Source organism: Nymphalis io, chromosome 7 (genome assembly GCF_905147045.1).
Source record: "Nymphalis io chromosome 7, ilAglIoxx1.1, whole genome shotgun sequence".
NCBI lineage: Eukaryota > Metazoa > Arthropoda > Insecta > Lepidoptera > Nymphalidae > Nymphalis > Nymphalis io.
The window spans coordinates 5,426,116-5,453,627 of NC_065894.1; the positions used below are offsets into that span (position 1 = coordinate 5,426,116).

Below are 27,512 nucleotides of genomic sequence, written 5' to 3' on the forward strand. Positions count from 1 at the left end.
GTCATTGGTATAGAAAAGGACATAATAATAATAGTACATAACAACAGACATCTCTCAGCTCATCGTGACACGCAGTCGAAACCACGACAGAAAAATATTTTTAATGTAAAACTAATCTATGGTTCTGACAGGTCTCTTATAAGAAAAAAAAAATAAAGTCTATACATTAATATTAATAATGTAATCTATTAATTCTATTCATTAATAAATTAGAACATGCGAGTTCCGTTACATGTGAACTTAAATTTTTAAAATAAATGCCTTTATATCTTTGATATTGCATATATGGGGGAGGGGGTAATTATACCACTCTCAAGGTTTTATTAAAAACCAATTAATTGACAGGCAGTATTTTTAACCTTTACTTATATTTTAATCTCCTCAAAAAGAGGAGAGGAGGCCTTTAGCCCAGCAGTGGGACATTCACAGGCTGTTACGGTTACGGTTACGGTTATATTTTAATTATTTTTATTTGAAAAATATATTTACAAGCCTGATTTTGTTATAATTAGATTATATGAAGTTATATTAAATATAATAGTAAATAAGTAATAAGTAAGTATAATATTAAATAAGAGTATAGCTATGGAATAACTTTATGGCTCACTTTTACTTATTATACCAAATACTGCCTCGTTGGTCTAATGGCTAGTTATAAAACCGCAGATCTCGATTTCTGAGGTGGTTTCAAACCGCAGGTCGCGAAGATAAAAAGTTACTGGGTTATTCTGTCGAAAAGCACGAAAAGATTTTACTGGTGGTAGAGCTTTGTGCAAGCTCGTCTGGGTAGGTACCACCCACTCATCAGATATTCTACCGCAAAACAGCAGCACTTGATATTGTTATGTTCCGGTTTGAAGGGTGAGTGAGCCAGTGTAATTACAGGCACAAGGGACATAACATCTTAGTTCCCAAGGTTGGTGGCGCATTGGCGATGTAGGCGATGATTAACATTTCTTACAATGCCAATGTCTATGGGTGTTGGTGACCACTTACCATCGGGTGGCCCATGTGCTCGTCCGCCTTTCTATTCTATAAATAAATAAATAAAGCTATTGGTCCTGCGCTTGTACTCTATCCGGTTGAGTCGGATTTGCCATCCTATCGCATTATGACAGTGAGGGAATAGAGTACACCTGTGTTTGCGCACACACTATATCACACACTTGTTCTCTATAATATGTCTTGCAAAATTGGCCAACTCCCTTGAGATTGGCCGCCGTGACCGAAATCGGTCAGGAGGACATCATCAATATTCCAATAGGAGAAGCCAATGTATTTTATAAGGCTCACAAAATTATACCACAATTGGTCCAGCGGAACTTTCATATATAAATTTTAGCATATTATATCCATGTATAATATTGATACGACATATGTAGGTACAATAAAACGTGAGAGTTATAGTATTATGAGGTCTCGATTTCAGAGATCGCGAATACCTTTTCCTGTAATATATTGCTGTCACGTTGATATTATTATGAGTGTCTATGGTAGTAGCTCTCGTGTCGGGAACTATCACGAAGTATTGTCACGTAAATTCGCGCCTCCATTATTATTTATGAAGTAGTTGGATACCATAAACATTTCTAGATGTCAAAGAATTCGATATGTTTACGTTTAGCTATAGATTAAATGAATGATACCATTTTCAACTTCATAAAAAAGTATATGCTTACATATTAAAATATCGCTTCTTTAGAGATGTAAATTACTAAGTTGCGTCTTCGTAAAATAATAATTGGCAACTTTATGTTATCAATATGAGTTGGTGTCCAAAAGGATTGGGTTATTTTATTTTATTATAAGTAATTAGAAAAAATAATTACAATATTGTTAAATTGCAAAAAGATCTAACAGAATCCTGAAGACAGAATTACAATTTCACCTTGTTTGTGTAAAATACAATAAGCGTTCCAGTTCTAGTCGAATTTGGAACCCTCATAATTTGATTATGTTCTCTATCCATCACATCTGCAGTCGCCACATGAAATTATTTAATAGAATACTTTAGATAAATTTCTTGATTGCTATATGGTTCAAGATTATAGAACTTCCTATTTAATTTATATATTAATCTTTTAATACGACCGTTCGAGAGCGTTCTTGAAAAATTACAATATCTAAAATAGTAAATATTGCTCATCTAAGATATTATGTCCCTTGTGCCTGTGATACACTGGCCTATTCAACATTTAACCAGAACACAAAAATACTACAATAATAAATAATTGTCGTTTGGCAGTAAAATTAATGATGAGTACGGTAAATATCCATACGGGCTTGTATGAAACCCTACCACCGAGTTACAATTCATTGTTGTTGAACTTTACAGCAAAAGATTTATTAAGAACGGTGCACTTCCGGTCGGTCCGTGTTTAGTGGTTACCTCTAACTAGTAACCCTACTACCAACCAGCAAGACTATTACTGTATATCAGATTAAATTATATTAGTGAAGTACCCGTGATTCGCGGTGCATTGATGACGTAAGATTTAGTTTTCATATTTCACGTCAGATGCGCGGTACTATGAGCGGATGTGACGTGTCATAACATGGTACTTAAGATTGTCAGCTTTCATCAAATAAATAAGTAAGTAGTATAAATCGTAAGCAAATAAAAAGTTAGACACTTCCCTATCACCAGTAAATAATAACCATACAACCGAAACACTTAAAAATGGAACGAGCTCTTATTTATTTATTTCAATAAAATGATTGTAACATTGATATAAACGTTATCGTATCGTAACGCTATAAAGAATGAAATACCTATTTACAGCACACTTTACGGGCCGCGATCGCTTTAATTATAACCTATTCTATATTGCGTACGTTTAGGGCTCTAATAAAATTTGTTGGTAGTTTTTATGATGTTTGTTTGGGCTTGGTCTTGAATAAAAAAGTAATATTTTTATAGAACAGTATAAAATGAACTAAATGGTTAATTTTTGTAAGTTAATTTACCTACAATATGAAATCTTTTTCACCGTTCTTAAATACTTTTAAATCGAAGTATTAGATTCTAGTGTAAATTTCTTAATGGTAATAATAAAAAAAATTACGTGATAGCTTAGTATTAAGCAGGTGAATTCGACAAATAAAATATGTATTCACATTTATCACTTCGCCTTTCTGGTATTTAATACATGAATGAAAGCCTTTCTTATAAAGGTGCTGATTATATAAATGCAATTTAAAGTTACTTCAAACCATAACTCATTTTAAAAATACGCCACGACATACTAAGTTAGATCGGTTAAAATTTTGAGAAGTTCACTATTTGGCATTTCTCCCAGCGCCACTAATATTTGGCAGCAATCCAAGAGAAAACGCTTTCACTTTTCAGTGTGCAAGCAATTTGGTACACTTACAGTTAGTTGTTTTATTGTTTGTTCAAAATATTTACTTCATATGAAACAAGTATCAAATCCCTTAATATAGTAAATCACTCTAAAGTCGACAAGAATAATTACAGATTTTGGGTCTCTCGATTAATGTTCGCGTAACAATAATTTTACCAACGCAACGAATTTCTGCCCATTCTTAAATTTTTATTTCCATTTTCTTTTATAATTATTTTAAAAGCATAATTTCAGGATCCTTTTATATTAAATACATTACATAACATAATTGTTTTAAAAAAATCTTTTATTTTATAAGAATAGGAAAAAATATAATTGCATTAAAAACACGCCCAAAATGTTAAAAGATTTTAAGAGCCATATTTCGATTTTCTTTTAACTTATTAAAAAAATGCGATATTTCCGTATACAAGTTAAAACCTTGATTCTATCTGCATGTATATTTTCGACGACATAATTATAACTAATATGAATACTAATTATAACTATATATAACTAATATTAATTATAACAAATATATTAAGTTCCTGTTCAGAAATTACAAATGTAGATTTTACGTGACGAATAAAGTAAGTAACGTGATGCGTACACATGAATTTTTCAAACAAAATTAGCTATATCGTGAAGTAAGCGCAATTGTTTTTTTTTTTTACTTCAAAAATTTATTAATTTTTTTAAAATAAACCCATGTGTTTGTATTTTAAAATATTATTCTCAGTATGTTATTCTCTTTAATGAATAACATTATCAAATACTTTAGTATCATATTATATTGTTTAATAATAATAATTATTGACATCATTTAATGACAATAAATCACTGTGTAACTCATGTATAAATTATAATTTACACTTGAGTGTACAATTTAAATTTGATATAAATTATTTAACAAGATAATTATTATGTATACATATACATTTGATGATATATTTTCTTCACGATAGTTTAGTGTTGGCTTTAAAATAATTAATTACATATTCTACATAACATATTTTAATTAAAGCCTTTGTTATTTTAAACCTTTTATCAAAATGAAAACAAATGTAACTTAAAACCTCCTACTTCCATAAAATTTTGTTGCTAACGTCAATGAAATAACATTTCAGTGTAAAACATTATTATTGTTTTATAAAAGGTTAATTAATAATCATATTTGGCTTTATTTAAAAATACGCAATTATAGCCGCCATATTTATAGATAATGATAATGATAATTAACTCAAGATAATTTCGAAATGATTAATTATTATTAATTAATGAATATTTTTAGAACGTTTTGGTCGTTTCTCTTTCACATTTCAATTTATTTCTCATGACCATATCATGATGCTATTATATTGGTTTAGTTTTTTATATTTATCATAACTATATTAAGAATAATAGGACAAATAAATTATTATTGCTTATAATGCACGTAACATTATAACACTGATATACCTTCCCACTAATATACCGTAAATTACTTTGTAACGGCACACTCGGTAAACTCCAGTTTCTTACTAATGCACTTAATAAAATTAATAGTCAATCGTCGTATTTATATTGAAGATCTTCGAAAATAAACTTTCAAGAAAATACACTTTCCAAATTTTACCCAATTTTAGTAGTGGTTTCACAAGACGGTTAATTATATGCGATTTATGATTTAATTTTGTTCATTATTAGAAATTGAAACATATCTAATAAAAAAAAAATAGAATTAAATAATACGTACATGTGACTCTTATAAAACTTATCTGAAGTACCCACTCCGAATTTTGGCCAACTTGATCAACTTCAAGTAAAAGACAACTGCATAAGAAATATTATATATAATACAAGTCTGTGCTTAAGCACAAGTCCACTCTCGATTCCCGTACTCGTATATTCTAATGGCAATCCGATATTAATTAAAAATAATTAATCATGAGCAGAACCAACGGCAGGACTTACGTGCTGCATCCATCCTCTGCCTCTGTCTAGGTTCGGACTGCTGCTGAAAATATCTTGACCGAATAGTTCATATTTTTATAGAACTGACTTGGAATTCTAACCATTGACTCTCGACCTAGGGATCTGTAGACGTATAAGATTTTAACTAGACCAACAGGGTAGTAAACTTATTCGCCTGTCTTTTTCCTCGTAAAGGCATCGCGCGAAACATGAAAAACTTATAAAATTAGTTAGTTTTCAGCTTCTATACATAATATTCTATATATAATTTAAAAAAAAAACTTATTATAAAGAAATTAAGCGTACCCGGATCAATAAACTGTATGTAGTTTCACACTAAAACATGTACGCGAATAACCTCATATAACCTCTACATTTTGTTTTTTGTTTTTTTAGATTTGTATGGTACTAATAAAAAGGGTTTTATAAAAATATTTAGAATAAGTTCAATGGCCAACTAATGTATGGCACTATTTAAATCAGACCGAATTTTTCAGAACCGTCCCCATTGTACGACAACAACCATTACCACGAGGAATGTCTTCGCTGCAACTCCTGTGGGTTGAACCTCACTGGGCCCAACCAAGTAAGTAAAAAAATATAAGTTTTCGTTTTTTATATTTAAAACATGAATGCAGACTGGCAAATGGGTCATTTGATGACATGTGATTACTTGTTTTCTTTTCATAAAGTAGGAAGGTACTACCTAAAAAATAAAAAAAAGCAATTACGAATGTTAATTACACAACATAAACAAAAATGTTTTTACTAACTTTAAGATTAATAAAGTAAGTAATATCAAGCTATACAAAAATGTAAATAGAATTCGCAGCCGCAAACCAAGTTGTAGCATAACTCTCACCCTATATATAAAGTTAAGAGATCAATCATCAGACGAAGCTACCTAAGCTATAACTTATGTGTGCGAGCATTATCAGCTGCCAGTCAAACTATTATTTATCAAAAGAGATGTACATTATTTTCAAAACCTCTATGACACTTGTATGAAGTATTGTTAAAAACAAATTACAGGCTAGAATGATACTTAAAATATAAATTCTTTTTTAATAATGGTACTAAAGTTAATGTTTATTACAGTTCAATTATGCATGGCCTTTATTATTAACGAGACAAAGTGCAGCCTAGATGTTTTATATTTTGTCCTTTAAACTGGCAAATCCCCAATGAAGTGTTGCCCGTGAGTTTGGTGTACCTTTCTATTGTTTTGGTTGAATTTATTTTTAATGTGGCGCATTGTTTTATTAGTAAAGTAAGCGCCCAAAGGTGCATTACTTCTTACAATATCTTCCAGACAAATGTTTATTTAATGTTTTTAACAGAGCTTAGAAAATAATATCAAGTGTACAAAACATATGCATGTTTGGACGACCGCCATCCGTCCTTTCCATTAAATTACAACAAAATATAAAACATTGATATTGAATTTGACAGCTATTGTAATGGCGTACATTTTCGGAAGTTCACCTCCTCGTTAAAACGATGTACTGTGTAAACACAGTCCCAGATTTGATAATGTTTATTAAAATCTATATATCACTTCTAAAATCTATATTCACTTAAAAAAGTATTGTATATAAATTTTATTAAAATATGTTTAAGGAGAAGAATGCAAAACCGTTTATTCGTGTTTATAATACAAGGATTAAATACATATATAGATAACAAGAATCCATTTAATTTTAAAGCAGGCTGTCTCGTCTACAACCATTCACTCAAATTATAAGTATGCCTAAGACAATATTTATTGTTTCCAACAGACAGGGTTTTAATTAAACGTACTGTTTGACTTAGTTAAAGAGACCCCTTACCTAAATTTGATAACATTATTACTGACCACTTAACTTTTAAAATATTTTTATGAGATGATGAAAGAAAAAACATTAATGATGTTTCTGTAAAACAAAGCTATACTTTTCATTTCACTTTTTAATATAAAATAGAATTTATAAGGGAATTCTAAAAGGTAATTTTATTTTTTAGCATTTACATTCATAGGTCTGCGTGCTATATAAAAGCGTGTTTTTTAAATTAATCGCTTGTCTTACATCTTTTTTCCTAATATATTTGAAATATCTATTATCTTTTACAAGTAAGAGATTATCTACTGAGCTTCTGATTGATTCTTTTATATAGGATCTACATACCGTAACAGCCTGTGAATGTCCCACTGCTGGGCTAAAGGTCTCCTCTCACATTTTGAGGAGAAGATTTTGAAGCTTATTCCACCACGCTGCTCCAATGCGGGTTGGTGGAATACACATGTGGCAGAATTTCAGTGAAATTAGATACATGCAGGTTTCCTCACGATATTTTCCTTCACCGTAAAGCACGAGATGAATTGATAAATGAAATGATTGATGAATGAAATGAAAAAAATGCTTACTTGCTTTCAAGTTGTTCATTATAGCTACAACTATATTCTATAAATCATCAATTACAGTATTGAGATAATTTAAGCTATTAAGCCTGAATTGCTTTGAACAGATGCTTTTAAATAAAAACTATTCAGATGTAATATTTATACCCAGTATTCAATCAATTATTTTTGCACACCATATTAAGCTTTTACATACGAAGACAATTATATTACACGTCCCCAAAACTCTATTGTTGTTGACCTAAATGTAGTCGGTGAAAACCGGCGAACAGCAGTTAAATATAAGCACACCTACAAGACGTTTATCCATAAAATAAATTAATCAAAGGAATCACAATGAAGCCCGTTACTCAGTTATTGCAATGAATAAGAACCAATCAGGGGCTAGTGAATACTTTTCAAGTCGAAAACAATGCGGCATTAATTGTATAAATATTAATGGTTATAATGATATTGAATTCAATGAGGTGATCATTTCCAAGTTTATTATAAAATAGCGTAAATATTTAAGTTTTTTTTTGTATACATTAATAAGTTGGTCTTTTTGTTACTGAATACTTGTAAAAATAGGATACGTTCCTACCATCTAAAATCTCATTCGACCAAAGACGATCGATCTAGAAGAGGTGTTTAAAACAACAGGCTATGCATACTCTGTTGCACCGCTTTAGAAGAGTTCAACCAGGGCCGAAGGTGTTTTCATTAGCCTGAGATTCCTTCAAACCAAACGAGTCTAAAATATACACCGACCGTCATGGCATCACGATAACATACGCCATTTGCCATCGATATATATCGATAACTGAGGAATTATTCTCTCTAATTCTAAATATATTTATAGATATATATATAAGATCGTCCAAATATTATTTTTAAAATAAAATCGAATATCTCGAAATGAGATTATCAAGAGCTAGGTTAACCCCTTAAAGTATAAGAAACATGTAAATGCGTAACAAATATTATAGAAAAACAATTTGATAATGTAACATGAGGAGGTTGACATTAAAAATAAAAAAAATATAAAAATGACAAAAGATGATGTCCATTTAAAATATTTGTTTTTCCCATCTCTTTTCTTACGACGAGGGTTGACACATATCTATTTCAATGATCCTTTTGTTTATCGAACGAATTCTTTAAAAGAAAAGATAATGCCACAGTAAAAAGTTGTCCGTACATAACAACTAGGTTTTTCTATTTAAGCTGTGCAATTTTGAATTTGTTTCTATTTATAAACTTATAGACTTTTTCTAATCATACATATCGGTATAATTGATCACGTCCTTTGGGATGAGAAAACCATTTAGAGTATTGAAGCAGCGTGGTGAAATAAACTTGTACGTGCAAATCTTCTTCTCAAAAAGAGGCATTAGCATAACAATGGAATATTTAAAAACCTTTACTATACTCATTATGTAATGTAAAAGTGATTGTGATATTATTTAATAAATATAATAATAACGCTATTTCTATATACGACAAAGGACGGAAACACTTACTAAAATTTGGCTTAGTTTATATATAAACATATTCTATTTTCTAAAGATACATGTCTTTACATGTAAGGTAATTAATCAATCACTTTGTTCGTAATTTAATAAATAAAGTCACACACAACTTCCAATACTTAGGGACAATAGGTTATCCTATCATCGTCAAAGATTTTCTCAAAGTTTAATATGATATATCTCGAAATAATTGAAGATATAAAAAATACATTTTGTGATATTTTTATATTATATCTATTTACTATATTTATGGTTATAGGGTTTAGCGTTAACTCATCTGGGTAGATACCACCCACTCTGAGTGAGTGAGTGAGCCAGTGTAATTACAGGCACAAGGGACATAATATCTTAGTTCCCAAGGTTAGTGGCGCATTGGCAATGTAAACGATGGTTAACATTTCATACAATGCCAATGTCTATGGTTGTTGGTGACCACTTACCATCAGGTGGCCCATTAGCACGTCCACCTACCTATAATATAAAAATACATTCGTCTAGAATGAGATCAGTTCTAGTTTTACAATACATTTTAGAAGATGAAAAATAAAAACGTATTTAAGAGTAAATATAATTTTTAAAGATAAATTATTTTTCCTTAAAAAACTGCTTAAATAAATAAAATTAACATTGATATTGGAAACTATAAGAACATTAAAAAAGACTAGCTTTTTATTAGAAAAAATATTTTACAAACAATTCTGGTTTGGTTAATGTTATTATATATAAGTAAGATATGAAATTATACATTTCCTAAAAATGAATGCAGTAAAATAAAATTTACACAGTGAAAATACATAAAACCGAAAACACGAATATGAACTAACCCTCGTTTTCACCGTAACATGTTTGTGAAATTGAGATTTCTATATATTTCTCGAGCATAAACTTATTCAGAAAATTGCGAACAACAGTGATCCTTAGTTCTCTGAATGCTAAGAACACGCTTGAAAAATAAATTTAAGACGCCACAAACTGGTTCAAAGGACTATTAAATTTCCCTTCACGTAAACAAAAGAGTTTGAATCTTCGCTTTCCTTTCAGGTTTTCGTTGAGATTACATTCTTTCTAAATTGAACTTTACAAAGCGATTTAAAAAATTAAAACTCGTATTTAAATTGTTGCGTGTATTTCTTCTCAAAAATATCTGCATTTATTGAACGTACTATGCAATAGTAGGAAATATTAAAAAAATCGCTTCAACGATTCGTTTTGCTTACTTTCTTTTTCTTTCTTTAAGTTCTAATTCAAGTGACCTAATAACATATATAGACATAATAAGTATGTATATAAGTATGTGAATGACTAACGATTCGTTAAAAGTACTCATAATCTTAGTTCTCAAAGTTGGAGGCGAGTTAACGATGTATAAGATAATTAATATTTCTTACCATGGCAATAACTATGGCCGTTGATAACCACTTACCATCAATTGACAAATTTATCAGTCTGCCTAACGATAACTATTTTAAATAATTAGAAAAATAATTCGACAAAAGGTTAAGTAGACTTATCGCTAACATTTTTGTCAACAGAAACGCGCTCGCCGCTTCAAGAATCAGATCCTGTGCGACCTGCACTTTGCGGACGTGGCGCTGATGGAGTGCAGCGACTTCATGCAGCAGCTGCGCAGCTTTAAGCCCCAGTCGCTGGGCTGTGCCGTCGCACGGCGCAAGTCTTCCACCACACTTATCTTCCCTCTGCCACCACAAGCGTGTTCAGGTATAATTGTATTTTCAAGATACTTTTAACTGTAACAAGAATAGTTTTATCATTTATCAATTTTATTTAAAGCTAAAGTATTACACTGTTTAATGGGTACTAAAACATACAACTGAGTGATTAAAAACAATAGATGTTTGTACTTGGAAACCACCAACCAATAGAGGGATAATTACTCGGATTATAAACAAAACAGATATTTCACGGACTATTACTTTATTTAATAAAATATCACGATTAATAATAATTTATAGTAAAATACTAAATAAATTTATTTAAATGCTGCAATAAATTATTGCTATTTGCTTGCACATTGGCTGGATTGCTTAGTTACCGCTCTGCTTCTTAGGGTCGAAGGCTAAAGGATGATATGACGAAAACCTTTCCTCAATAAATATGATTTTGTGGCAATTAAAAGATATACATTTCATAAATATAAACTCTCCGCCTTATGAAAAAGTCTGGTTTAACCCATATTTGCTAAATGTCGAAATAATTACATCTAATGTTTTTCTCCGAAGGTTAATCTTCGTTGGAAACTGTATTTCCAAGACTTAGTACTTACTTAAGTTCCGCCTGTAACTTCTACCTTTACCTACTCTGCAAAGCATTTCATAAAACTTTTAGAAATTGCTATTATGTACTAACTCAAAGCTGAAATTAAAATAAAAGTTAAAATAACTTAAAAGATAATCTTAATAAGTTAAAAATACTAAAAGGTATTACACCGATTTTAAAAGGAATTTAATTGACCTTAACCTAAATCACAAAATATTGTAAAAGGTGGTAAACCTTCGTGAGCCTATCTGCGTGAGCAGGCCCTAAGGTTCTTCCAATTTTCCGCTTAATTGACACAATAAAACGTCAAGCATTCGTTATACACCTTTTAGACAGTTCCTAACTCACGAAATGGAATAATTTTACTTAATTGTAGCAACTTACAAATGAAAATTTTTCTTCAATCCTGGGGCTAAATCGGTTAAAATAACTAATATTCTTCATATAATTACAACCATTATTGATTATAAGTTACTGGTAATGATAATTAATATCGAGTATTATAATATAATAATAACTTCATTTCTATAGCTTTAGTTCCTATTGTCAAAGAGGTATTTTAGGTATTTTAAATAAAGTAAATATTTTTGACTTCTGTAAATAAATGCTCGGTAATAATTGCATCATGCATATCTGTCACGGTCTTATAGCTTCTACAGAAGCTACAGGCTTTAATCAAATTTGAATTAAATTTTACGAGCAGAATTTGCAAGATTCTGATAGGGATTAAATTAAATATACATTTTTTATTTTACCTTTTGATTGTAATATTACTTTAATCAAAAGATTTTCTCTTAGATTAATGCGCTTAATCTCTCTTAGATTAATCTTGAGGATATAAAGGTTATTTCAATATATAATTCACATTTCAATAAATTATTACACCAATGAATCATTATTTTCTTCAAATTTAAATGAAAAGACTTTGTAAGAATTTTGCTAAAGGGAAAACTATTAAAATCCTGCAAACAATTTTATTCTTTATAGTTTCAAACACTTACAAATTAGATTCAAAATTGCTGAATAAGCCTTCGTTCTAAATTAAGCCGCAGATAATTATCGTCATAGCATGTCTGCGTCTGTTGTTTTCAATTCTGTTCCATTGTTAAATTCGACTAACACTAGAGCTCAAATTTCTATTCATATACTGTATTGTATTGCTTTCAGCCCGTGTCGGCTAGTCAATAACTGTCGGACTAAAATGGAGGAAACATGTTCACTATTAAAGCCTTTGTTTTGTAACAGTATTGCTAATTTTGATACAAGTCATAGTAATAACTAGTGATTATCATAACTGTATCGATAGTTATAACTAATACTAAATAAAAATTAGATTATAACAAGTAAGACTAAATAAAAATTAGAGTATAAACAACTTTAGAACGTTGCTTCCTGCTATCTGCTCTTTGCTTTCTGATCTTCTGTAACGTTTCCTTTAAAATTTCTTTTTCTAAATATTGTTGATATTCTTCATCAATATAATTGTAATTGTTGACAAAAAAGACATCCAAAATGGACATTACTTATGTGAATTGCAAGGTAACTCAATTTCCCTTTATTTCCTGGTCAGAATCACAAACCACACAAAGCATAAACTTTTCTGACGCACCCACGCCAAAATCTCTTCCGGAAACTCTGCTATTCCTTTATAAAATATTAAAGACACTTTGGCCAACCCGCTGTTGATTATATTATAATGCTTTTTGTCTATTTAATATGTGTTCTATTTATAAATTAGGCCATGTTATAGCTTGAAGCTAGAAATGCATATAAAATAATAAAACTTAATTAAATCCATGTCTGAAACCTGAGTACTGTTTTCATTTGTAATCTTGTGCGTTCAAAAATGAAAACAAATGCTTGCGGATTTTCATAGCTTTATAAAGTTGCAACGTACGTTAGCGAAATACTAATTTCGTAGTTTGTATATTAAGTTGTGCGAAACATCAAAGGATATATTTACACTGTATCACGACTTTATTTATTTCCATGTTTGTTCATCATGCAATGTTATTTATTATTTATTTTTTTCTTTTATTAAATGAATAAATATTGCAGTGCTTTAAAGTTATTTTTACAATTGTATCTAAAGATTACATTTACATAAGGTTACTATAAACGCTCCGTTAATGTGTTGTGTACATATTAAAGACTAACGATAAGCCACCAACACATATATATATATACATTATATTTACTAACCTCGTAGCAACAACGTAAAAATCTTATGAACTCTCTCCGATCGTGTCGAATTTCCATTCTATCAGACTATATGAATGGAGGAACAGAGTATAGAGCACCTATGTCTGCAACACACTTGTGCGCACATATCTCTAGCACAGCTGTAATCTAAAAAAAAATTACGTCTTTAATGATGGCGATGTTATTATCGAAACTTTGGAAGTAAAATTAAAAAAGATATAATATTATATTAAATATAACTATTGTGCACTTTTTGTGCACAATTTAGCAGAGTTATATGTATAGCATCGCATAGAATATGTAAATCTTAAATTTGCTTATCTTTACTTTTTCTTCGATAGTAAGAGGCTCTAGGTACTATTCTATCTCCTGCGTGACTAGTCTCAACTGATAATGCCACTGTTGCGGGAAATTGGTTAAGAGAAAATCTTCATAATATATATAAGTTATTTATTTTAAATACCTACATATATATATATGTTTCCTAACGTATCTATCATCAATATCATTTTCCTATTTGATTTCAATACAACTCTAAGGTGACGGACGCAAAAGCAGTTTATTCATAGGAAATTGATCTGCGTCTTCAAACGACATCAATAAAATTGCATTTTACTCTTTTGCATTATTCCGGATATTAAAATCTTGCCTCTCTCATAGTCTGAGAACTTTGTCATTGTAGATAAAATGATTACCCTTTTTTATTAAACACTCTTTATTATACGTAACATAAAAATAGAAAAAAAAAAACAAAAAGAAAGCAAAAAGTTAGAGGCCCGCTTACCCCATAAAAAGATTTCTTTCAGCACATATAACATAGAAAAACATTATGGATAAATAAGTACAATGTATAATTAGAAAATCAAATATTTCCACAGCATTATATAATAAACTGGTACACAATTACTACTCATAGCTATATACTAAAAATACAATATAGTAAGTATGTGTGTGCCTAGTTATTTTCCATAATATTTTATCGTGTAAATTTAGATATTGATAAGAAATGCTCTGTCAACTTTATTTATATTTCACATTCGCCCACACACTTTTTTTCAATAAATACATTTATAATTATCCTTTTAAAATTTTTATTTGGACAAACATGTTACATTTTGTTATTGACTATTACAAGATTTAAGAGTATGTATAAAATATAAAGTGACCGATCAAAACAAAGTATTTTTCGATCAGAATAAATAAAACTTTATTTGCTCGATATTAAAACAACAATTTCGTTTAAAATATAATTCATTCGTAATATATTTTAGTGTAGTTTTTTAAGCTAAAAAGAGCTACAAAATTTGAGAGTCAATATATGATCATTTTTCTGAAAAACAAGCATTCTTTTATCACTATTTCTCTTACCTATTAATACACCATTTTAAAGATTTAAGCTCTTTTCATAGTCGTGCTTTTCTTGCCGACAAGAATTAGCTTTTCTGCCTCAAAAAACCCAGCCTAGCTTATTATACTAACTCCTTCAAAATTCAAGCTTCGTTTGTGGAACTCTGTATGTCTATAGACAAGACGTGGCTTGCTTCGTTTAAGAAATTAGTAATATAATATTACTTAATATGTTTTTAATGTAACATGCATATGCATAGGAGATTTTTTATATTTGGAATTATTTTTATATTATGTACATACTTTATATATAAGAATCTGTTAAATAAAACAACTTTTTCTTTCAAAATTTGATATAAGAATTTGTAATTGATATTATTATGTTATATATTATTTATTTCATAATGAAGCAACATCATTTAAATGTTGTTACTTTATTAATAAGATAAAAACCCTTAAGATTCATGGCCTCAATATTTAAGAGTAAAAACGATTATCAAAGTCAAAATTCAATTTCAGATATAATTAAATTATTCGATTGTATTTAATCCTTCAAGTAAAATGAGCGATAATATTAATAAAGATTAATTCATACACTTAAAAGTTATCGAGAATTTAAATTCAAACTCCAACAGACAAAAGTTATGAAGTCATTGTATTTGGAAATAAGGTGGGTAATATCTTTATGTGGACTTGAATTATTTAAATACATTTTATAAATGAAATTATCAATACAACATCAAATCATGAACCTATAATATAAGACTGATGTTAGGCCAGAATCAAAAATCTAGTTCTCAAACGTCGTTCCGCATTGTCGTGTCATAGTCGTCTATATATATGTATAATCATATCGGCGATGTTAAGCTTATCTTACTTAAAGTCCAGTTGTCAATCAGTCATGGTATATTTCGTGATCATTTTACGTCAAATCGTGTCACAGCATATCCAACTTGCTCGGCCGTAACACCAACACATACATTAAAACCTGAATAAAACATGAAATATAAACATTTTTCCTGTATCACTTCGAAAGTTTTCCACTCGTTTCCATCTAAATCGGATAAACTAAAGATATGTATCATTGTTTAAAGGAAAAAAATTGGTGCGTGTCACCCTAAATTGTGTTTGCCGGATCATTCTGCAGGATTAATATATTTGCGTCCGTACAAATTTCGTGCTAAGCAAGCCTCCCCTTTGTTTTGCATACGAAACAGTCTTTTAAAATATTTACTTTGAGCGTTGAGCGACAATTTTGTGGAGTTTCTAAGCGCCTTCGAAATAAAACAATGAGATAAAAATTAAATCTAGCAAAGTAATAGACTAAATTGTACAACTCTTTTTTTATAATTTTTACATATTTTATAAAAGGAAATGATGATTTTTTATATATATGACACAACGGTACTTCTACATATCTTACTTCAAAATAAAGCTGACCTAGTATTTTATAATTAATAGGGAGAACAAATCTTATATTGTTTTATAATTCAAAATATAAAAAAACATGTGTGACATAGTAATTAATTACATATTATGACATAAGATAGGAGCAAAAAGTTATAAACAATGAATAATTTAGATAATATACTATGTATAATATAATATTATTTATAATTAATTTGGAATGGGCATATTAAATTAATAAAAAAAAAACAAGACATGCTTAGACACAAATAAACTTAATAAATTAAATATAAATAGTGCATAGAGTCGGCCATTTATTTATGAGTATGAGATTTGAGTACTCGGAATAATGTAAATAATAAAGGTCGTTGTAGTATCTCTAGTATTTACCTATAAATAAGTAAATAATCGGTTTCATAACAGGGGTAAACTATATAGAAAACAAATATATATATTAATATTATATTATAATGGGTAAGATATCTAAAGGTACATCTACGATTGATTATTTTCAACGATTGATAGGTATTGTGAATGAATACATTTAAAAGGCCACTTATTCCCCAGTTCCACTAAATACTTGTCAAGGAATCAGTGTCAACCTTTAATTTACAAGTTGATATTTTTAAGTGATTATCTTTCTCTGATCTTTCTATAATTATATGTAAAACACAATCAGACCGAGGGTAACTGAATCGTACCTTTGAATATAAATTAGAAAGCCAAAATAAGTGAGGTTGTTATATATTCATATGATCACACAAAATTAAGAATATAAAACCAACTAACGTTTTAAAACATACAGTATTCTCCAAACATTTGTATGTTTTTAATTATTTTATACAAAAACAAGAACACAAACGTAACGTGATATCAAATTAAAATCGTGCAAAGCTTGGGTTTAACTTTGCTGAGAGCCAAAACACACATTGAAATATTAATTAAACCTTCACATAAAATGATAAAGAATGGATTTCATAAAAATTTCTCTATATGAATTCCCGTTATCATTCAGCAAACGACAAACAGCTAATCGTTACGGTCAACAAAAAGTCATATGTAACATTAACTTCTTTTTATATTTTCTCTTCAGCTTTTAAGCGGAAATAAACCTGATTATTTCCTTGGTTTCATAATTAATCTGAGCTAGCTCAGGGGTTAGAAACTGACTTAAACTGTAACCTTCAAGTATGTTAAATAACAGACAGTTTTTTAAATTTACTTCTGTACGTATTATACGATTGAACATTCAGTAATGTACTGTTCACCCTTTAACCGTGCTTTAACTTAAGTCGTAATTTCGGTATTACAAGTTAAATAATACATTTTATATTTTATATATCAGCTCGCGATGCACACAAACTGTCTTTACTTCGCGCCAATACCAATATATATATATATTCTATTTTCCCGCGCTAATTAATATATTATTGAAGATGCGTGTACACTACAAGTAACATAATGTTATTTATGAATAGAATTTTTCAGCAATCAATCAATAATAAATGGGCTTTGGAATGGCTTTGATACAGAATTTTGAAATTTCAATATCATATTCATATTATTTATAATGTGACATCGTATCGCCGATATCATAAGTTTATTTGTATTTTTTTTTTAATAACGAGCTCTGTAATTTAAAACTTTGTGGTAATAATACATTTATCAATGTCGGATACCTCGTGAAGCAACCTATAAACCGTTGTCACTAATAGCCTTTTTTACATTTCAAAAGTACAATAGAGACTATATAATTATGTCGTAAATCTGTTATAATAACCTTAAAAAATAACGTGAATTAAATTATTTTTATATTCAAGATATCATAGGTATCATAAGATATTTCAAAATGAGGACATCAGGACAGGAGGAATAAACAATACAAAGTGTATTGTTTTTTTTAATTATTAAGAAGGATAGTTTTCCTTAAAATTTCGATTCATGTAAAGTCCAAAAACCTGTATATATTTTTTTAGATAAGAATACAAAAATTCTATACATTTTTTAACAAAAGAACAACTTTATTCCGCTATTTATATTCAATTGTAAATATAGTTGCTGATAGCGACACATTCTTTATTGTATTCCCATTCCCAATAGTGTTCGGGTTCACTTTGTGATCGGACTTGTACCGCACTTGAAATGAGAACCTTTTTCACGGAGCGGAAATTAATATTTCCTTTGTATGTTTCTCACTAAACATGGTATATCTAGGTGTACTTATCAATACAAAATAAATTCGTATAAATATCATTTTTTTTGTAAATAATTTAACACATTCTTATTTTATTTCTAATTTAACTATTTATCGTCTATGTATTGTTGTGCGAATCCTAATAGGTGTTTCATTTTTTCAAAAAAATATAGGCTGTACTTGTGAAGTTAGTTTTAAATATAATAGAAATATATTGTATAATGTGTGACATGGCAATGTTCAAAAACTTATTTTTTTAACACCTACAAAGGTGTTATAAGTTTTTTATTGTAATTAGACATATTAATAAAATTGTGTTTTGTTAACTTATCTTATACATAAATAACAATCAGCTGCCGTCTTGAAGAAGCCCCAATAAGAAGACCTTCAAAGACCGTTCAGATCACTCTAAGTATGAACGCCAAGCATATTGATTAAAGCTTGGTGTTCTACCTTACAGTGAATTGCGCGTTCTATATCATCCGAACTCCGTGAGAAGATAGAAAAAAATAACAGAAACCCAATAAAAGAAAAACTAAATGTATTATTAATTTAGCTACATTTCTACTTCTTCTTCAAAGTAATTGATTCCAATTATTTTATTTGACTAACATTATATGCTATAATTATATTGTGTTATTTTGTATATGTATAATTGTAAAAATAATGTTTATGATCTGTTTGTATTTCATACGAAAACAAATAAACAAATTTATTAAAAACAAATAAATTAATTTAAAAAAATAAAATAATTGTATTACAGATAACTTGAAAAAAGTAAATTATTTGGAATATGTTTTAAGATAATTGAAGTTTCTCAGCGATCATATGATCGTCACAATTTTTGATTTATCTTTATTGAAAGAAGACGATCGATCTATCGCGTCTTAGATTCCTTACTTTCAAAATCATGTTTACGCATATGATATTTATATTATGTTCAATATATTACATGATTAATATAATATAAGTCTAATCTAATATTATGCTTATCCATATATGTAAAAGGCAATGTTGTGACTGTTTGAATATCAACACCTTAACTATAAAATTAGAGCCTTAAAATTTGATGTATTTTAATTTGTTATGTAGATATATTAGCACTAAAATAGTCATTTTCAAAATGTTTAACTTAATTGGACCCATTACACCGTTTCAATGTCAACGTATCCAATCGACTACCTCAAGTGACATTCCTTTAAGAAAACCAAGGCAAATAAAAAAGGTTATTAATTTTTTTTGGATAACAATAAACGCATTAATATTTTTGTACTTCATTCCTGCTGGCAAAGATTCGCAAGTTGCATTAGTATGTGTGTTCTATATTTATAGTTGTATTGATAAAATACTTCAAAACTATTATTGTCTTCCTAGTTTTGAACTCGCAAATCGCGAATCGCTGCTCCCCGTGTTTGTATTTATCATATAATACCTTTCCCAAACGTAACAGGGTACACTTCACACGAAATTATCCTTATAACCCCCGACACGAGGCGCATTTGTAACATAGGCATTTTATACGTTGTATATTTAATGTTAATCCCTTACCAAACTATCTTAATTCGACCCTCTCCTCTCCTCTCCACATAATATGCAAAAGGGTATGATATAGTAAATTGAAAAGAGATTTACAGAGCCGCATAGCATAAATCAATAATCGACGAAGCGGTTCAAAGTATGATCGTAAAATATGTCAGGTGAAAATAGTTTTAAAAATAACATTTTGAAATTGAAATATTCCATAAAGATCCGGACGAAGCAAAATATTTGGTTGCAACAGTAAAATAGCTACTTTGTGGACGCGAATTTTCCGCGCATTTGCCGCTCGCTGGTCTGTGGTACTTAATGTAAATATTTTATCGAGAACTCTGCCCGCTATGGAGTGAAGTCAGCAGCAGACGTACTAGTGATATTTTTAAAGATATACGCAACAATTTTAACCTTCGTTTAGAATGCATTTATTTATTAAAAGAGCCGAGATAGTGTTCAGATAACATCAGATAACATCTTAACTGAAGATTGTGAGTTCAATTATAACACCACTGAAATATAATATTTATGGGCGGTGGTGACCATATGTAATAACATAAATATTAAATTGTGGTTGTTCGTTCGTCTGCCTAATATATATATAATTTGTAATGATAAATCATTAGTTACCGCTGCGGTTTCGCCTATATTTGAGGGAGACGACAGATTTTGGGTATCCTATGTCCGTTTCTGTACTCTCTAATAATAATAATAATAATAATAATAACGTGTATAAAAAATTTCATGATGGTAGGTTGAGTTGACATGACGTGAAAACGTCACAAATTTATAATATTATTACGATGTCGTACCCGGAGATTAATGAAAACATAGTGAGGAAGCTTGCATACTACAGATGAAAATTTTCCACATGTATATTCATCAACCAGCTTTGAAGCAGCTTGGAAGTGTTCTCTTCAAAGAATAGGATGTCTCAGCCAAGCAGTGAGACATTTACAAGCTATTACTTTACTATACTTACATTTTAAAATATTTGAATGAAAGCAAAAGAATTATAAAAAACCAATTGTGATAATTTATTAGATCGCGTTTGTATTTAAATACTTAGTCTGAGGTCGAATAAAGGGAAAAGATAATAAATTGAAAGAGATAACTCGATGTTATCTAAAAATAACTCGAAATGTCAGGCTTTTGGGTTGATCCAAAGGGCAAAGGTGATCTAGACAGATAAGGAAGTCGGTCACTTAGATGCCGATTCATGACAGGTTCTTTCATATATTTCTATGATTGGCCATTTGTAATTCGTGAATTAATTTATCAATATTTGTTTTAAAAACCAATAATCGAAATATTATAAATATAGAACTAACGTAGCTGAAAAAGTTTAAATACTATATATAATATATTTCATATATTTTCTCATAATCAAATGGTTTATAGAAATCTTATCGATTGATATCTGAATGTATATGTACTTATCGATTGATATGTGTGTGTATGTATATCTGACTATAAACTTATACTACTCTGTCAGAGTCAGTCACAATGAATCTCGAAAACAACTAATAACAACAGTTACAGCAATTTCGTTACACCAAATGAAAAAGGGTTTACCGAAAAAAGTTATTAAGTAAACCGGATTTATCCAGTTTCGCGAGTTTCAGATACTCCGCTCTCGCTTAAGCTTCTCTCCTGAGAGTTTGCTAATAAAAGAACTTTTCAAATTAGGGACGGCAACTCCACAGATAATAATATTTTGAAACTGGCACAATTCTATATTAATATTGAATCCTTTTATATTTATAGATTCGTAATAATTATATTTTAAATAATATAGAAACCCTAATATTATTATTATACTCCTTCTAGATTTTAATATACATATATATCATAATTGACTTTAACTGTGCACAAAAATTGTATAATCTTTAAACTTTATTGTAATAGATATACGAACCGGCTCTAACGATTTAGCTTAAACATTGAATTTAGATAAGATTTCACTTATTAATTTGTTTTGTATAATTATGCAATAGGTACTTCTTATTATATATAGAAAATATCATAATATGCGTTGCAACATGAAGTAATAAACTTTATTTATTTTTTACTTTTATAACTATTGAGACAGCGGAGCATTAAAAAAATCTGAAAGATTTCTTTCTGAAGTCTTACAGAAAGTCTTCAAGATATATTTCTAATGTTTTCTATACTTCCATTTCCATGGTCAACGAAACCATAAATTTCTATATCGTTGGTAAAACACCCAGTTCACGACCCCCACCCGGTATTCGACCTTGTATGAATGGAAATATATTTTCCGCAATTTTGCACTGTTCTGTTAAAGTACGGGGGCCGGCTATTAGGAACGCAAACTGAGTAATCGAATTTATAATGACTAGTATTTGGTAATAATTTAAAAAGACCTTAACCGCAGTTTGATTAAACTAGAGTTTGAATCTTTAGAAACTCGATCTACATTAAATTTCGAACTTGGACATAGCTCTTTGTACGACATTATTTACTCAAGCAACAAATTGTACGTCTGAGTAGGATCCACCTACTCGTTAAATATTTACCAACAAATAGAAATTATTTGCATTTTTGCGTTCAATTTTTGTCAGTGAGCCAGTTTAATGACAAACATACGGTACATAACATAATAACTAAGTACATATGTTTGGCGGCGCATTGGCAGTGTTATATTTTTTACATAGTCTATGGACCGCTTACTATTTGGTGTACCATTTACCGGTCTAATAGAAAAAAAATTTAAAGAGCTTCCTCATACTAGTCAATAAGACATAGGTAATTGACAACTTAGGCGCAGTATCCGATGGATGTTCATATCCTGTTCTCACAACTATCGATACACTATACTATATTTGCATCACTTCCACGAGTATAGTGTAAAAGTTCTTAATGTCATATCAATAATATGATTATTACCTTTTTTATAGACGAGTTCTGCGAAGAATACCCACACAATCTCATCCCGACGCCTGGTTACTGGATTGAATGCTCACGCCAGAAGATCGCGACTGACACAATCTGGGACGAATCGGAATCGGAACACGACAGTGGGCCAGATGCAGATGCAGGTGAGTTAAAATTCGTTTTTTTTAATATAATTTTATATATTAAACAGTTAGTATTAAATCAATTGGTCTATAATTATATATTAAACAAATAATAATCAATCGTTGACTTTAATCTATTTTTAGTTAAAATAATATTCCAAAAAAAAACGACTTCAAAAACTTATCCGAATGAACGAACGATGACCAACACCAAAGAAATTGAGATGTAAACGTCTTAGATCTATACTGAACCCAACCCAAAAATAATATCGTTATTATATATATTTTAAGCAAAGAAGCTATAACGTAACATACCAAACATGTATAAATTAGTTGTATATATGTACAAACGAATTAAGAACCCTTTATTTTTCATAAGCGGTTAAAAATAATCTATTTTCTATTTATTCAAGTTTTTATTTAATGATATAATTAACTAACAGCATTCATAAATACGACTTATATAAATCAAGCAAATAATAAACATAGATTTAATCTATTATATTCAACACCAATCATTTACGTAATGTTAAATCATTCATGCCGAGCTGTTGAAATGACTTATGAGTTTTGCGTGACCGGCGCCAGTCGGGTCATATTCAATTTGCGAGAACAGTGAATTTACATGAAATATAGTTTAATGAAATGTTCCATTATCAGCTACTTGACATATAAATTATTTACTCGTATGACATTATACTTGCCTATAACATGCTGATATAAATCAACTATTATAATCAGTACTAACATTATATACAATTTAAAGATAGGAGACATATGATTGTAACTCTCAGACTGTTACATAGCTGTTATATTTAGACAAATTTTATAATTATATTCTTTTTTACACCGTTTCATTTAAGTCTTGTGATTTTTTGGTCAGTTGTACAAAATCTATTTTTCTGAACAAACCAAAAAAGTACTGATTACGAAATGATGTTAAATCCTATTTAGTTTAATCATTTGTTTATTAATTATTTATTGTGAACAATAATAATATTATCTCGCTGAGTTGTTTTTTTTTTTTTTGTTGTTTCTTCTTAGATTTTTTTCCAAGATAGATTTTTAATGGTAAATTTTTATCCATTGATAAACAAGCGTACCTAATGATAATGCTTCAATATTAAGTTATGATTTTGACTTTAAATATTAATATAAAGATTATAAAAAAAGTATAATATATTGATTAAAAGGTAACAAAAATAAATATGCAATCGTAAAAAGAAAATAAAGGGTATTGTATAGTAAAATGTCGTCAAACAAGTTCATATTAAACTATAATATGCTATAACTAACTATTTACGTTAATCAGCCATCAAAAGATGCTAATTGCAGCCAACGCTCCAAACGTTCGTTACAAATTCCTTAAATAACTAAGTTATATTATGTAGTCACGATTCTGAAGGTTTTCAATAACTTTATGAAGCTTTTACAAAATTATATTATAAGTTAAAACAGCACTCAAGTTCTTGTGGCCACAAAAGACTAGTTCGTAGTTGACTTTACCTTTGAGTACTTTTGAATTATTTTCAATACTCTTTATCTTAAATGTTTAAAATAATAAAAATCTTCCTCGGAATCTATTATACAATAAAGATGTTCCCGATTTGGTATCTTCTAAGTGATTTAATGATATTATATAAAATACAGTAGCCATTTTAAATATATTATCGATAATATCTCTTGCTTCCTATACACAATACATATTTATCGTTATCTAATTAAAAACATATTTTTATTATTGTGAAGTTACTTTATCTATCTGGTTAATCCAGTGGATAATTTGTACGATAGTAGTCAAATTCATTGCCATTTTTCTGCCAATTATTAAAACAGCCGGTTGTTTAAACGGAGAACGAGAGAGAGTTTACATCATCACCCCAAAAATGAGGACCAGCCTTTGGAAATACGTCTGATCTTTTTCCGTTACTAAGTAATTTAAATGCCTTAAAATGTAAGCGTAAGGAAATAGAGGTATAGGAGGCATATTTGCACACACACTGCACTGTATTTCCTGGATAGTAGGCTAGCCTCGTTCGTAAATGGCAACATGAATGATACTAGAAGTGAATTATATCAAATGTCGAATTGTTATTGTATATGAATTGTTGTATCAAAATCCAAATATTTATTTTACTAAAACAGAAGTTTTCATTCCAATTGATTATTCGAAAGTCATATTAATATAAATATGTATTCATGACATTATTATGTGTGCGATTGATAATGTTATCTGAAAATGATATATAGGCACCCAGAGAATACATCACTCAAATTGAAACGTGGTTAGGAAGCATCTATTATTATGATCTAACAGTAAATCTCTTTCATATTCTATTTTGACGTATAAGATATGCATTTAAAAATTTGAAACATCAAAATGTTTCCTATGATTGCGTAACATATATTAGTATATAACAATATAATTTAATGAAAAGTATATATTTAATTTAACAAAGTTTTATTGTCAACGCCATCCATGTGAACGAAATCCATAGAACTCTTTTCTTTCTTAACATTGATCACTGCCTCTGCTTACTAAAGTAAAAAGTAAAAGCCAGCATTAGAAATCGGTTATGACGTCATAAGTAAGGACTAGGGTATTGACATTATAGTCTTTTATAGGTTATGCAGTGCATAACAGGAAGCCAGACCAAGGAAAAGCCATCCACTCATTAGAAATTCGGCCATCATAATATCTTGTTAATTAACTCGTTATGACCGATGAGTAATTTAATACTATACGCATACGAAACAATCCTTTAGATTCCGTGATTACAAGATTAGTAATGTAAGGAATGTCCTCTCACGTGGTAAATGTCAAATGCCTGATCATTTGCTATCAGTAGGTATATAGGTATAGTATCTTGTCTGTATTAAAGTGATAACTAGAAATATTATATTTTCAAAATGTTTAAATTTTTGCATGTAAAATGAAAGCCGTATGTTTCGGCAGAGTAGTATAGAGCCAGTATTTCACATGAATGTTCTAAGAGGGACTAAGTTAGCATTCATATTATCAAGCACGTAATCGACTCAGTATGTTGAAAAAAAGAATTTACAAGCTAAAATATTCCCAAGGAGAGTTTCCGTCGGGTAGCCGCTAGCCATAAAAGCCTGACCAATCCATTTATGTATTGAAGAACGATAAGAAATATCTATGGAGTTAAGGCCAAAAATCGGCGCGATACACAAAAGGTAACCAGCCCCCGCAGATAATATTTGCCTGCAAACCCAGGAAGTATGAAAAGTAAGATTGATAAAGATAAAGAATAGAAAGTAAGATTATACCATCTGAAATGTAGGAACTCTGTTTTAAAAAGAATGAAAAATACTAGATGTGTTGAAAAGAAGACTGCTATGTAGCATGGTTGCATGAAACGGAAAAGGAAACGTTCTAAAACTAGAGATCGGTTAGAGATACAATTTTATTATCGCTGAAGTGATTGTAAAAATAAAGGTGTTCCGATTGTAACTATTGTTAAAAGAATAAATCATAGAGAAATAAAAAATAACTACGAAAAAAGTAATGCGTGTATAGTCCATCTCACAGTCGCAAGCTGTTTACTTTGTTAAAGTCAGCAAAGTGCTGCCAGGTAAGTATTTAGTTTAGTGGCATCAATCAAAAGCTTAACAAAAACGAAGAGTGATCCTTTTCCAAAATTATATGTTAAAGTAGAGTAAGTACGAATGAATTCAAAATCATGTGCCAAAAGCGAAAATAGGAATTAGTGTTTCTAAAGCTGCTTCATCTGATTATATAATACATAAGACTATACAAATCACTGAAGAAGTCCGATAGTCAAAAGAAACGACTGCACTGTATTATGATTGTAAGAGAAAGTATGGCTATAATATAGCAAGGCGAAATGATTTAAAACAAGTACAAGAAAAAAATTACTGAGACTGGAATGAGTTCAAAGTGAAAAAAAATGAAGTGAAGTGCCGTGTGGTGACGGCGACGAATATCACCACCCCATCTCATCCCTTGGGGGGCGTAGAAGTCGACCCGAGGGAATATACACCAGAGAACGGGCAGCAGCGTCTCTCTGAGTACTATGACTAACTTACCACGATTGCCAACCCGTCTGCCAAGCGTGGCGATTATGGCATAACCCCTCAATGATTAGCGCAACTAAACCACGGCCCCAAGTCCCCGGCAGCCCTGCTATTCCTAGCCTTGGTAACAGCAGTGGTAACGGCGGGGCAGGGGGTGCTAAGAATCCCCGGCAGATTTCGTGTTACCAACACCGACGACCTCTGGCCCTGGCAACATATAAAACGCGTACACTGCGGACCGACGACAAG

At 29.9% G+C, this 27,512-nt stretch overlaps 2 protein-coding genes across 2 annotated transcripts in view; both read left to right on the top strand.

The window, feature by feature from the left end:
* LOC126769419 (serine/threonine-protein phosphatase 4 regulatory subunit 2) overlaps positions 1–27,512 on the top strand; it is a 248,837-nt gene that overhangs the window by 142,856 nt on the left and 78,469 nt on the right. The gene's annotated exons all lie outside the window — the stretch shown is intronic.
* The window catches only part of LOC126769736 (uncharacterized), a 71,182-nt gene that overhangs the window by 5,957 nt on the left and 37,713 nt on the right, over positions 1–27,512 (top strand). Inside the window, exons 4-6 of the mRNA XM_050488653.1 lie at positions 5,795–5,883; positions 10,739–10,925; positions 23,085–23,229. Coding sequence (XP_050344610.1) covers positions 5,795–5,883; positions 10,739–10,925; positions 23,085–23,229 — 421 coding nt within the window. The remainder of the gene's footprint in view (positions 1–5,794; positions 5,884–10,738; positions 10,926–23,084; positions 23,230–27,512) is intronic.